Raw genomic sequence first — 15,076 nt, 5'->3', positions numbered from 1 at the left:
GGGTGACGTCATTACTCGAAAGTAATTCACCCTGTATATTAGATTATTATTTTAAAATACGGTAAATTAAAATAAAAAATCGACGCGGTTTCGGGATTATTTCTTAAAATGGTCTGTTTAGCTAAAAATTAATTTGTTCCATACTTTACGGACACAGAGTGTTGGTGAATAAGTGTGACAAACTTCAGGGTGTGAGTCTACATGAAAAAACAATTACAGTTTGCTATGTGAGCAATAAATAAATGGTCATTATTGGAAATAATGACGCTGTGAATATCAAAAAATAATGTATAGCCTTCAATCTCATAGAATATTCCAAATGATTGAAAAAGTGTTTTTTTGAAGCTTTTTCAATATGAAAACCTCTCTGTAATGTTTTATATACCAACGCTTATACATGCCTCAACAGAAAATATATAAATTCGTTCGTAGAATATGAATTCAATTGAAGAAGAAGTTAACAATTTTTTATAGAGCCCATATATCTACTTCATAATGAAAATTGTCCTACATATTTCGAGACTTTCTTGAACATAAATTTCATTAGAAGTGATAAGAAGTCAATGAACTGCTTGTATCTCAATTCGCTTAGATATTCGCCTAGATCTTGAATATAAAATGACCCTATCAATATGAATGAGAAGTTTCGAAAGCTATTTCAATTTAATATGCAATTTTGAGGTCAAAATTGTTACGTAGAATATTTGTGAATGCATCCTATTTCCTCGAACTTGTGGACACTTATCTTCCTAATGTCTTCGGACTTGAGTATACGAGAATAAAAATCAAAAACCGATTTCAAAAAAATGAAAACTTGATAACAAAAAATAACACTATAGAGATTTCCTCTTAGCAAATTTCGTGAATGATTATTATTATTGTTTTTTTGACATTCCTTTCTCTTTTGTTTCAGAACACATTAGGAAAACATTCAGATGCTCAAAGTCAAGCATTATTAGAGAGTGTTAATTCCAAATATTACTACTACACTAGAACGAAAGGACTCTTCAGGATATGTTACCCAAAAGAGAGGCCTCCTACAGGTAATCAATCATTATTACAATACAGGATCAATTGTCAAAGCCTATGTAACTATTGTCTTGATTTGAAAATAAATAACTGAGAAATTGAAGAAAAAATGAGAGAAACATTATATTTTCAATATCAATAACAAAACTTAATTTTTTCCTACCAGTTAAAAGTTTGATATCTGAATCCTCACGAAAAAATGATATTTGCATGAAATTAGAAATTATTATGGATAACTAATTTTATTTCAGTGAAAACCTATCTGAGTCCGGTAGAAACGTACTGCAATAATATTAATTATTATATTCCTCATGAACAAAATGAGACCAGAGATTTCACAGATGATGCATGGACTCGACTGCGTAAGTATCTTTTTATTATCGATATTGAAAAATTATTTTCATAGTACTAAATCTTACTTCCACTGTTTCAATCAAAAACATTAGGGCAGGTCATTTAGTAATTTGAAAGAAATATTGTCTTGAGGAAAGCTGTGCCTGCAGTCAACCGCTAAAAATATTCACCTTATGTGCTTATGGTATTTCAATTATATGTAAAATATATTTTCATTGTAGTAGAAAAAGTTACATTACCTCCAAATAAAAACCCTGAAAGCAAATTCATCTCATTAGCTTGTAAATACGTAATAATAGTTTTAAATTATTGGTGATATACGAAAAATGAAAATAATGATCAACTTGAAAAAGCTATGTTCAATATAATCATATTTTTTCCAGATATGGGACGTTCTATGATAGCTCTTTTTATAGTTGCCTTCATCTCCATCTTTGCAGCATTCTGTACAGGTGTTACAGGATGTTGGAGAAGATCTCCTGGCAACATCACAGCAACAGCAATCTTGATGCTCTTAGCATGTAAGTAGACATTGTAAGGTATCTACTTCACTATTAAGCGATGCTATCACTGAAAAAAACTGAGACGTTGAGATTGTTTTTTTTTTCATAAGAATCCCATTAATTCAAGAACCGTTGAGTTTTCACATAATACATTGGACATAATGCTGAAATTGTCATCAAATAAGCAATCTAATGATGCTATAATATACTGGGTGTGCCATTTGAAATAAGGAAGTTGTAGTCTGTTTCCGGTATAACCGGAAGTTGTAGAGATATAAAAATATTTTAGGGAGAAAGATCATTGCCTCAAACTCCAACATGCAAATTTTCAGTACAAAATTATTATCAATTTTCCATAAACGTCTAATAGGCCATCGCGGTGAATCACCCTGTATACGCATTTTCATCAGGAACTTCAGTAGATACTTGAATTATCTTCTATACCTTCTTTTGGCTGAAAATTCTAGTTGTTAAACATATATGACAGGTGTGCCAACTTAGCGAAAGAAAGAACATCGACAATCTCTTGGAATTTTTTAAATGACCAACTTCCGGTGATTTCTCGACAGGAAGCATTATTATATCTTCGATATTGGGTAAAAATTTGAAGATATCGAACCTGAATTCTTCAGTTACATCATCCTCAATTGCGTTTATACTTAATTGCAAGCACTTATTTCAAGCCAATCGGATACTCCCTTATTATTCCTAAATGCTAGTGTTCAATTTGAACCTTCCCAATTTAAATAGCGCAATATTAAAGAAATCCAATTACTCTTGTTACTCGAGACTTTCCCTTTTTGTTGCACTTCTTCCTTTCCGTTCTTCTTCTGGGTAATTGGAATACAACAAAAGAATTCCCCTATTTTGACATCAGAATGTGTTAAGATTTCCATGAAAATTGTAATAATTGCGCAACTGTTTTTTTTCTTGGCAACCATTGAGCGTATCCATGTCTAACGTTTATCTGTGAAGAGGCGGGACTACCTATGCAAAAACTAGTGTGAAATTGAACTGAAGCTCTAGATTACATTCCGTTAAGTTTAATAACGTATTGTGAGCAGAAGATGGTAATGAATACAACTAAGAACCTCGTATAACGAGAATTTTATTCTGTGGGCAGATTCATTGAACAATATCGCACTGGACTCTGGAGGTAGATAACAACCTAATTTGTCAGTTCTGTAATTTGAAGAATACTGAATTAATTTTTCGGTTGAATAATCGAACTTTGAAATCATTGGGATTCTCTGAAGTTACGTTTTATATGATAGGTAAAAATGATGCAAAGAATACAGCCCCTTGCTGGGTACATTAAGAAATCATAAAACTTGTTTGTGTCACAGTGGCGACACGAGTGTTCTCGTTTTTGATTGGCTGCCGATTTTTCAGCCTGAATATGGCGTCTTTTTGTTTACATTTTTCGTTTACCTGAATTTTTGGATTTATTAGAAATGTAAGGCCCATTTTTAAGTCATTGCAGTAGGTATTTTTCAGTGGAATGAATTAATTCGATATACAAATCTATCAGGCCCAATCATTTTAAGTGTAGGTTCAGTTCAGTCAATCGTATTCTTAAGTTCTACGGTTGAGTCCCGCTCTATTCGCCATTTTTAGGCTCAATTTAAACGTATTGTCGTCACTGTGTTCCATTGAGCCACTATGTTCCATTAAGTCACTGTATTTTAGGTTGATTGTCATATCATTTCTGCCCTCAATATCAGTCCATTTTGATTGTTTGAATTTCAAACTGAAGTCGTCGAGTTTTGTAAAGCTTGCATCAAATATATCTACTCAGTTTTGAGTCTTAGAGGTTCTATATTTGAGGGATACCATACATACAATGAAGAGTGGAAAACCCAATTAAAAAACAGTTGCCACAAAATGACTTGACCTAAAAGAATGCAGTTTTAACCTTGTATCTTGTATCTGCTAGACTTTACCTACTGCTTAGTAATCAGTTATTCTCTCAGAAAATAATTGAGATTCCTTAATAACTGAAATAGATATTTTTGATAAAATGCGTTCCAAAAAATTTACAAAAATATGAACTATTCATACATATTTATTGTATTTTGGGTTTTTGAAAAAGCTGATTCATTCTCAGTCGATTTCAAATCTTTGGCATACAAAATTCTATTTGCTATGCGAAATTTGAAGCTCCTTTTATTTATTCCAAAAATCGCAAAACACATCAAGATAAAGCACTGAAAACAAATAAATTATTATAGCCTAACTGAAATAATAAAATAACATATTACTTTTTTAGGCCTTCTGAGTGCTGGAGCTATGGGACTTTGGCATGGAGTGGAGTATTTTGAGAAAGAAAAAGTCGTAGGAGAGGAGTTTTATCAACAATGGAGTAATGTAAGTTCCACACTGCATATTCAAATTCATTCAACAATATAAATTGGCAGAAATTTTTAATGACAGCTTCATCTTTTCACTCTTTGTCTTTTCTGTACACAAAGAATAAAACATTTGTATCTGCTTGAATTGCAAAGATGCAAAAGAGATAAAAGTCAATCTGATTCATACAGTTGCTTTCCTGGAAAATGATTCCCATAACAGGACTCTGCCTCTTTTGGTCTGAGAAAAGCAATCTTTTGTCCATACGAGTTTTTAGTATCACCATATAAAGTCAATTAGTGATGGAAATTTCTCTATAATAATCAGTAGTTGAATTGTGTTTTCTATTAATATTTTTCTGCCTAAGATATTGACTCTTGACTCAAAAGGGTGTGATCACACTGTGCATGATTGTAACTTTTGCTACTTGAAATTCGAAACAAATTAGTATGTTTCTTTTGGTATTTTCTGAATTTTCAGTATCAACACAATGAAATATTTGTTATGAAAAAACTACCACAATTTTTGTTACTTGCATACAATTTATCAGATCATAAATTCATTCGATATATTGTAATTGTGGGCGTTCAAGGTTTAAAAACTGAGTTATTTTAAATGCTTACAACATACTCAATCGGTTGCACTATTGGTTAATCATTACGGATAATAACACCTGTATTGTTACATGATTAAGTAGGAACGACAATAAATAATAATAGATGCTCACAAGCCGACCAAAACATGCGATTTAACATTTCAGATTTCTATTTTCACTTCTGCTAATTCAAGCACAAACAAATCGTTTTGTTTTATGGAAAGTCTTCGAATAATTTATCAGATAGATAGTCGATAATATTTTATTATCGATAGGAGAAATAATAACACATCACGAACAGCGTTAGATTGTCTTGAAAGTGAATTTGTTGGAGAAAGGTAGCAGCTGCACGTGGAGTGATGCTTTCAACTCTATTTCTGCATAAAAAATGACAATATAAAGTTGAATGGGCTATTAGAAATAGTAAAATGAATTTGATTATACTAGCTGTGACAAGAAAATAAACAATTTTTTTAAATTTACCTCTATTGACAATATTTAGTATTTGCTATAAAAAAATTTTATGCCATTATATTGGCACTAAAGTTCTCAAAAAAAGCTGTATCTTTTTGCTATGAACTTGACACCCAATGGAAATAAATCCTTGTCATATTTTCTTGCAGCTTGATATTCATTCAATATTTCCCACAAATCCAAATACAATTGAATAAAAAAAATTTGACCCCCTAAGATACATAGGCCCTAGATTTAAATTGAATATAGGAGGTTTCGTTTCACTGCGACCTAATGGTCTATTATGCCCCTCAGCAAATCTATTTTCACCATTACGTGTTCTAAAGCTTCCAGTTCCGAAGTTCCAATGAACTCCAGTATCTGGCAAAGCTTCAAAGAGGCTAATTCCTCACTTCTACAAGTTTAATGTCCAAAGCAGATTTTTCGTTGGTTAGTGATGGCGAGGTATTCCGTCACTAGGTGATACGGAGTTTCTTCCTCCTCCTCACACCATCGTGGAGAGGTGACTCTGCATCAACTCGGGGATTCTTTATGAACCCACCGATGCCTCGCTAGAGAGTAACGCAAAGCCAGCAACGCCACCTCTTGGGCATCCAGAGTCACTACAACCTTATCAGTCGCATTTTCTCTTGTCTAGATTAGGAAGATGAGAATTTGTAATTTCTAGCTCAACAATTTATGTAAATTATTAATCCATTTGAACTCAATTTATCTATCAGAAATAACCGATTTCTGTCATCTAGATCCTACAAGAAAACTCTGATATCATGTACGATTGGAGTTTCGTCTTCGGCTGGCTGGCAGTGTTCTCAGCCCTAGGTGCGGCCCTGCTATTTTTCTTTGCCTCATGTTGTTTATCCAGCGAACGCGAGAAGGAGCAGCTCAGCAACGTCCAATACATAATGCCAGGTTTGTACCCCTACTAAAATTTCTAACCTCAATCTTTCCCAGGTCCTACGGGATAACGCCAGAGTCAACTACGACTGGAGCTACATGCTTGCATGGGTCGGAGTCGGTTGGTCTTTGGTGGCAGCCGTCTTGTTTTCGGGCGCTGCCATGTGTCTTAGAGGCGAGAGAGAGCGAGAGGAGGCTATCAACATGCAGTATCTAATGCCTGGTAACTTTCGGGTTTAATCTGCTCATTCACCTCAGAGTTTGGGACTCTCCAGAACCAACGAATGATAAATTATCAATTTTGAACTGAATTGATTAATCACACATCGTTTAGAACCGGTTCTGAACTGAACTAAGTGACCACAGATCTTGTTGAACCGTTCTGAACTGAACTAAGTGACCACAGATCCTTTTGAACTGGTTCGGAACTTAATTGATTTACTACAGATCGTTTAAAATCACTTCGAAACTAAACCAATTGATCACAAATTGTTTGAAACCGATCTCCAACGGAATTAAGTGACCACATTTCCTATCAAACTAGTTCAGAACTGAATTTATCAACTACATATAGTTTTTAATAGGTTCAAAATGAAACTAAGTGACCACAGATCCTTTTGAATTGGTTCGGAACTAAATTTATCAACTACAGATCGTTTAAAATTGGTTCGAAACTAAACTAAGTGACCATAGATCGTTTCCAACTGAACTAAGTAAGTCCTTTTAAACTAGTTCAGAACTAAATTTATTATACAGATCCTTTTAAATAGGTTCGAAAAGAAACTAAAAGATAACAGATCGTCAAGAACTGGTTGGAAACTAAATTGAGAGATCACAGATCGCTTAAAACCGCTTCAGAACTGAACTAATTGGCCACAAACCCTTTTTTATCGATTTCATAGCTTAATAAGCATAGATAGAAGGAGTATATGCAAATTTTACGTATCCCCAACATGCTAAGACGACGTTGTCAAATTTTTATTACAGTACGAAGTAAGTCTGTGTCTACCTGCTGAAATCCAAGCTTTGTCACCTGAGCTTCATTATTCCGATCCTTATGTCATCAGTTGTTTCACGTGGTTTGAAAGTTTTCTGATATTTTTAGTTGAGAGTTGAGTTGAGAGAAATATCATATCACTGTTATGTGTTTTCATTTTTTACCTTATGCTAAATTTGAAAGTTCATGGGACGAAATTCGCTTACTGAAAAAGACTTATGCTCCCTCTATCTATGACTATTACTCTAAGACTGATTCTGAACTAAATTGAGTAAAAAATGGTCATAACCGGGGTACGCAACTGAACTGAATGACCATAGATCATTCAGAAACTATTAGGAACTGAACTGGATGTCCACACATGATTTGAAACCGGTTAGGAACTGAACTGAGTAATCACATATCATTGAATTGAACAGTCACTACAGACTGTTCAAAACTGGCTGGGAACTGAACTGAGTGATCACAGATAGGTTCGAACCGGTTCTGATCTGAATGACCACAGATAGACATTCAAGATCATCAATTTGAGATTTGTTCCTTTTCGGAAACGGTTCAGAGCTAGTTCAGTTGTGGACCAGGCAATGAACCAAACATTAGAACGCCACATTGAAATTGATCATAATTCTATATAGTATGCTAAAATGAAAAGTAAAGTAGAAAAAATCAGTTTTGGAGAAAGAAGTTTTGATTTGTGTAAATATCCATATCCACTGTCAATAAATAAATTGAAGAAATTTCGATTCAGAGATGTCTTACGATTGTGATCTCTTCGAGATCTGTTGTTCTGGAGTGTCTTCATTCTTATAATCTCATTATGTTCTCAATCTTACTGTTGCTTGCGCTTCAAATAAACATGAATATAATTTTCTGTATAAATATCTTTGGGAGTGTTATAACATTTGATGAATTTCAGGTTGTCCATAGATTGATAAGTTTTGATTTCCAGTATAAACCCGAGAGAAAATCAATATACTTGTATAATTTCATATCAAATTCGACGTTCATCAAACCAATTCATCCATATTCATCAAACCTGAATACTAACAGAGCTCTCAATTTGAACAAAATAATAATTCCATGAATTCCTACTTGTTGACCTTGCATGTATCATATACGGAGTGGCTCAAACAAACATTTATGGGAAGGTTATAGCTAATAATATTGTAGATATCGATAAAAGTATAAATATATTAAAAAAAATTCCAAAAGAATAACTTCAAACATTTAATATCAATTATAACTTGGATGAATTATATTACTACAGTTTATGGGTTTTTTTAAAAAAATATTAAGCTTATTTAGATTTTAGATTATGAATTTGTTTGCTAGGCAATTCTTCCAACTTTTGTTTAAATTACAATTTTTTTTTTTTCAGTTTATCCTCAGAAACAGCAATACGCCTACGCTGGATACCCTGTACCTCAAGCTCAGTACGCTGGACCTTACTACACTACTAGCTCAGCATATGGTCCTTATAACTACTGAGCCAATGATGAAATCTCTATTTCCTACCAAATTTGAACAATGTGCCATAAGCCAAACTGTGTATGAAAAAAAAGAATGTATTTCTAACATTTTATTCTTTATATTTTTTTTTCGTTATAGTTAAATTGAAAGAACATTTTTACTGAAATAATAATTCTTTTGAAGAAAGAAGTTTGGCTTCATGGCAGAAAACATTATTTGTTCAAGTGTGCCAAGTGTTCATTAGTGAAACATATTCTCCTTTCCTTGAGAATATATCAAATTGTTTCATTCATCTCACTCATTCTTTGTTATATAATAGAATGAGTTTCCTTGGTTTTATACATCTCAAACGCATCTTAATTTATATTGAAAACAAACGACTTTGTTGAATTAATATTATCATTCTCGTTTTTGTCGTTGTCAATTACCCGAGTAGTTGTGTATATATAACTAGAATACAAAAATTTCAGTATGATAAGTATGACGTTATTTGTTTTCATTTTATTTTGTATGAAATGATTAAGTTTAATCAACTTCACATTATAGTCTTCAAACATTTTGTACCTATAATTAGTAAATCGACTATTTAATTTTGTACTGAATTAAGTATTAGTGTATTTGACAAAGCCCTCTAGTATTCATCAGGACTCTGATGATATGCAATACCCTTATTCCGAGTGACCTTGGAATAAATTGGGAATTATTTCAGAATTTTTCTGAAAGAGTTGCAATATGATTTTTAACAATAGGTATGAACATTCAGAGGTTATCATATAATGATATTTCTAATTCATTTGTACCAATTTACATAATCAATCATTTGAATATAAGTATATAATATTATTTTGTTATATAATATTTTTGTAAATTAAGAAAATGAATAGATTATCTTATATCACATCGTTATTTCTCACTTCCATTCAAATGAATAATTCATTTATCCTGACAAAGAACATTTAACACAGTTATAATTTCATTTACATGATTATGGCAATATCTAGTGTGATATGAAATGAAACGATACCCAATTAAATCTGAATTGAATGGAAAGGGTTCATAAAACATTGATTTCAGATATTACTTCCTGGTCTAACGAAGGTACTCTGGTACAAGAAGCTTCTTATCACTTTAGCGATGGAAAACAAACTACGAATTTATTTCATTTCAATTCTTGTAACAGATTTCTAGAATTCTTTGATGATCATTATTTTACTGGAATACTCTGTGACATGCAACACCAAGAAAGTTTTGAAGTGTTTCGATTTTCTCCTGTACTATTGTACCAGAGGAAATCTGTAATTCATTCCGGGTAGCTTCTGGTGTTTCTCGAGGATTGAATAATTTCTTCAGTCTTCCAACCATCATGTTCCACATTTGTTCAATAGATGAAAGGTCGGTAGATCTGGGTGACCATGGCAGGATATTGACGGTAGTTTCTTCGCTTAGGGCTCTAAAGGAAAGCTTGCTATTTTTTTTCTTGGGAAATCTCATCCCTTTGAAACTGTATGCGTGGAAAGTATAATCCCAGACCCTGAAGAAAACATGAAATGCGAAGTATTTTGAGAAATATTCTTTGTGGACACAATACAAAAATGAAGAATATTCACTAAGCTATTCGACTGGCACAAAAAATTCAGGGCAACAAATTGGAAAATATTGATACAGAAAAACAATTTAAACAGTTACTTATGAATCTTGAACCATACAGTATTAGGCCAATTGAAAAGTCCCTTGTCTGATGCACAGATGGCGGTGCTAATATTAAATCCATATGATTTTTAGTTAGAACCAACCTTCAAACGATACGTGTCAAAATTTGATAGCAGTCCGACCATTAGTTTGCGCTGTGAGCGTAGCTACTTTTTTTATTTGAAAAAAGATGGAAAAAAAAGAATTTCGTGTGCTGATTAAATATTGCTTTTTGAAGGGAAAAAATACAGTTGAAGAAAAACCTTGGCTTGATGAAGAGTTTGCCCAGGAAAATCAACTATCATTGATTGGTATGCTAAGTTCAAACGTGGTGAAATGAGCACCGAAGACGGCGAACGCAGTGGACGCCCTAAAGAAGCTGTCATCCGACGAAAAAATCAAAAAAGTTCACAAAACAATTTTGAATGACTGTAAAGTGGAGTTGATCGCGCTAGCAGATATTGTGAAGATATCATCTGAACGTGAACATCATATCATTCACGAATATTTGTACATGACATGAGAAAGCTGTATGCAAAATGGCTGTGCTAGCTCACAATCGATCGAAAGCAACAACGTGTTGATAATTCTGAACAGTGTTTGAAGCTGGTTAAGTGCAATGAACCTGAATTTTTGCGTCGATATGTGTCAATGGATGAAACATGGCTCTATCATTTCACTCCGGAGTCCAATTACTGAGTGAGCTGCACACAATGAACCGAATCAACAGTCAGCTGGCAAGGTTATGGCAAAAGTATTCTGAGATGTGCAAGGTATAATATTCATTGATTACCTCCAAAAGAGCCAGATCAGCAACACCGATTATTATATAGCGTTATTGGATCGTTTGAAGGATGGAATAGTTAAAAACGGCTCCATTCGAATATAAACAAGGTGCTGTTTCATCAAGACAATGCGCTGTGCCACAAATCAATGAAAACAATAGCAAAATTGCATGAATTGGGCTTCGAATTCCTTCTGCATCCACCGTATTCGCCAGATCTGGCCCCCAGCGACTTTTTCTTGTTGTCAGACCTCAAAAGAATGCTAGCTGGAAAGAAACTTAGCACTTAGCGCCAATGAAGAAGTAATCGCCGAAAATGAGGCCTATTTTGAAGCGAAAGACAAATCGTACTACGAAAATGTTATCGAAAAGTTGGAAGATCGCTATAATCGCTGCATCGCCTTCGGAGGCAACTATGTTGAATAATAAAATCGAATTTTGTCACAAAAATGTGTTTTACTATGATAAACCGGGGACTTTTTAAATGGCCTGTTAGAAGAATATATGCACTAGGATTTTGAGTTGGCAGTAATAGATAGATAGATAGCTTTATTTATTCCCATAAACATATACATTATGTGAAGAGATAACGTCAAATGAAACAAAGTAGAAATCCTACACCTACAAGTAAATAAAGAGCGCTCAGATCTAAGATGAGAGGAACTCCTGAATGCTGAATGCTCTTTCTATCAGAAATTTTTTCAAGTTAGATTTGAAGGACTTGAAGATTTTTATGGTTTGGATAACCTTAGGAATTTTATTAAAAAGGGTAATGCACATATACTCTGCATTTAATTGTTTATTTTTCTTGGGAAATAGTTGTGGTACTTCAATTTGACGTCTCTGAATTTTAAATTGGTTTTTATAGTTGTAAAAATGTAATTTAATTTGAAATAAAGAAGTATTGAATTGAATTGAGAGCAGAATGAACAAGATCTCACCAACTCTACCCAAAGTTTTCTTCTAGTTGTGGCTTTGTCCCTTGCCCAATCGCCCTAAAACCGAATTCCATGCATCATGCACGTATCCAAAAAAAATGCACCCGTTCCGATTTTTCATCATCCTGAAAGCTCACCATTTCGCGTGGGCGCCAGAAAATTTCTGTTTACTAGGAGACGACGTCTGCGCGTCCCTACGTTCCCTGTTCGTCGGCCCTGCCAGCCCCTGGAAAACGTCGAGTACTTCAGTCGGCTAAAACGCGGCCTCGTCCATCCACCCTCCAGGGGGTGAGCCAGAAAAGGCGCGTGAAAATATTTCGATCTGAAAATTTTCGAAGGGATGTTTTTCCCGAGATGGACGACGACGAGGACGATCTGAAGTTTTCCCTGGAAAATTGTTGTAAGTTGCAATTTCGATTATTTTGTGGGGTTTTGTATACAGGGTGGTTCGCTGAAATTGGGAGGAAGGAAGTTGGGGACGTCGTATGGTGCAAATATGGCTTCTACGATAGTTTTCAGTTATGTTGGTGAATAAGTGTGATTGTGAATGAGAAAATAATGATAGTTTTCTATATACTTTTTTTCTTCAAATACTTCGTGTTCCGAGATACTGGGGGTTGAAATATTTTGTGAAAACTGACTATTTATATTGCTCTGAAACTGGTCGAGATATTTGAATGAAATTTGTCGGGTTTCAAGAGGTAGTTATTGTGCGTTTATTATCTTGCAATTAAAAATTTTATAGGGTAGGTACTAAGAATCAAGTAAATATAGCTTTGATTTGATCTAAAAAATTATTAATTATTATCTCATGAAACACGATTTCTGCCACTTGTTGGATAAAACATTGTTTACCACTCGTCTGTTATGTTCAATAAGTCACTTGAAAATTTGTGCCTAACTTAATGTATCACTAATACCATAAGTAACTATTATGTTCATCATTAGCGCCCGTACCGGTAATGATCTTTTTGTCAAAGGAAAAATGGTATGCCACTGAAATATTTCAAACTTAACATGATTTTCGAATTCCTCGTTCATATTCTATCAAAAAAAATCTCTCATACCTTTGTTCGAAAAAATACAACATCTCAACGAGTATTTTAATTTCTTTAATGAATGATCTATTTCTGGATAGTACTTGATAATGTAAAGATTTTTTTTGTACAAGAACGGAGCCTCAAAGGCATGGTATATTTTTGTCACAAATGGAACATGCAATTCAAAAATGATTTTCAGTTTGAAATATCCCAGTGGCGTACCATTTCTCATTTCACTAAATAGTCGGTTTTAAGAAGACTTCAACACCCTGTATCTCGCCATTTGAGAACAAAAGTTATATAGCAAATTGTCAATATTTTTTTGCTGCAGAATCACCACCTGAAGTTTAACGCATATATTCGCTAACACTCTGTAAAGTGATAATTTGATGTTTTAATTTTTGAAGTTTTTTGGAGTTAATAGTGGACATTTTATAAGATTAAGGAACTTTCATTACAGGATACAATATATATTGTGATGTAAAAGAGAAACCAATACTAATTTTTTGCGATTGCCACAACACCGCAAAGATCATTCTGAATGTTTTCAAATAAGGTCCAGAAAAATGAGGTTTTCTATTGAAATTGTATTATCTATTGGGTTTTAAGAAGGTAACTCGGGAATTTTACATATATGGAGCAAAATTTTAGTTTTCAGTAATGGTACACTTACATGTGATCTCATTTCGTTGATGTTTATCTGACTTTGTCCTTGGATGTTTCGGTTCTCGAGGCTAACTTCAAATAATCCCATAGTTTAAAGTCAAAAGGTTACAAATCGCAAGTGTATAGCGTCCAACTCTTGTCACCAAACCTGAAAACGTCATGGTAAGGACAAAGCTTCTTCATTACCATTAATGTTTCGCTGGAAACATGCAAATGGTTTTGTCCTGTGGAAAATACTGTTCGTTTAAAATATCTTCAAACTGAGGTGAATTAAAAAAAAAGATGTATTCTGATGACATACAATTGTTGCGGAACCGTTTTCTGTAAAGGTTCACTAACCCCGATTTATCAAATATCGATCAGAACGTAATAATAGTGTCGATATCACAACCAAAATGGAGGGCAAATCCAATCTCATTGACAAATGAGCTCAACAAACAATAGTCTCCATTTCATGAAATTTCGAAAACCAAATCCTCTGGTCGGTAAAATTAACCTATCTGTCTATTTATTGATTTCTCCCGAATGTACTGTTATTCTTAGACAGACTCCTCTAATTCCAATTATCAAGGTATGATAAAAAATTACTTAATTATCTATTCGCTTTTGTCGCACTGTCAACTGCGTGCTTCATCTCAGATGTAAGAGTCCTTGTTTACTGTAATAGCAAGTTTGAGTAAATAACCCTGGTTGAACGTAATTCTTGTTTACTTATCAGTATTTTGCAGGATCTACCTCAAGTTCGTGCTAGGCGGTAATACATAATTCAAATCTTCCTGCTGTCACGTGATATTTATCCAGATACCCCTTTGGCGTTCCAACATTTTCACCCAAGTCCGTATCACCTTGCGTGTTTTGAACGATAACATTTGTGGTGATTGCGAATGATGATCCCCAACGTTTTTATTCTGAATTTAACGCTTGTTTACATGCAATTTTCAGCAGGGAAAAACTCCAAAAATAAGGGAGAGGAAATGTTTGTCTTTCATGACCTTTATGAATTCGTGCTTTCATTTGAAATTTATGAGTGGAGGTAAAACTTGCCTGGAATTTTCAGCACTTTGTTAGATTGTTCATAACTCGTTTTTGTCATACCATATGTATTTGTAGGTGTTTTTTTTTTGGATGTTATACGATGTACTCGTGTATATGATCCTCTTTTATACTTCATATCTATTATATAATAAGTTTTCATTTCACGACTACTGAATTCAGATTATGAAATATTTTTTATGATCTCCCAAAAAAAAAAACAGTACCATAAAAGACTCTCCGGCGCAGTCAAGTTAGAAAA

General features: G+C 33.7%; 2 protein-coding genes across 5 annotated transcripts in view; both read left to right on the top strand.

The window, feature by feature from the left end:
- Window positions 1–9,565, top strand: part of LOC123681730 — a 35,364-nt gene extending 25,799 nt beyond the window's left edge. Inside the window, exons 2-7 of one of the 2 annotated variants that reach the window (XM_045619985.1) lie at window positions 914–1,043; window positions 1,281–1,391; window positions 1,767–1,904; window positions 4,156–4,253; window positions 6,256–6,421; window positions 8,574–9,565. In XM_045619985.1, the coding sequence (XP_045475941.1) occupies window positions 914–1,043; window positions 1,281–1,391; window positions 1,767–1,904; window positions 4,156–4,253; window positions 6,256–6,421; window positions 8,574–8,683 (753 nt within the window). In that variant the 3' untranslated portion in view covers window positions 8,684–9,565. Of the gene's footprint in view, window positions 1–913; window positions 1,044–1,280; window positions 1,392–1,766; window positions 1,905–4,155; window positions 4,254–6,047; window positions 6,214–6,255; window positions 6,422–8,573 lie in introns of both variants that reach the window. The other variant, XM_045619984.1, reaches the window with a different exon arrangement.
- A 2,747-nt stretch (window positions 9,566–12,312) lies between these two features.
- LOC123681726 (probable G-protein coupled receptor CG31760) overlaps window positions 12,313–15,076 on the top strand; it is a 90,184-nt gene continuing 87,420 nt past the window's right edge. For all 3 annotated transcript variants that reach the window (XM_045619981.1, XM_045619980.1, XM_045619979.1), the window contains exon 1: window positions 12,313–12,476. The gene's annotated coding sequence lies outside the window, so the exon portion shown is untranslated. The remainder of the gene's footprint in view (window positions 12,477–15,076) is intronic.

This window comes from Harmonia axyridis, chromosome 6, assembly GCF_914767665.1.
Source record: "Harmonia axyridis chromosome 6, icHarAxyr1.1, whole genome shotgun sequence".
In the NCBI taxonomy this organism is placed as follows: domain Eukaryota; kingdom Metazoa; phylum Arthropoda; class Insecta; order Coleoptera; family Coccinellidae; genus Harmonia; species Harmonia axyridis.
This window is presented reverse-complemented; position numbering and strand designations above follow the sequence as displayed.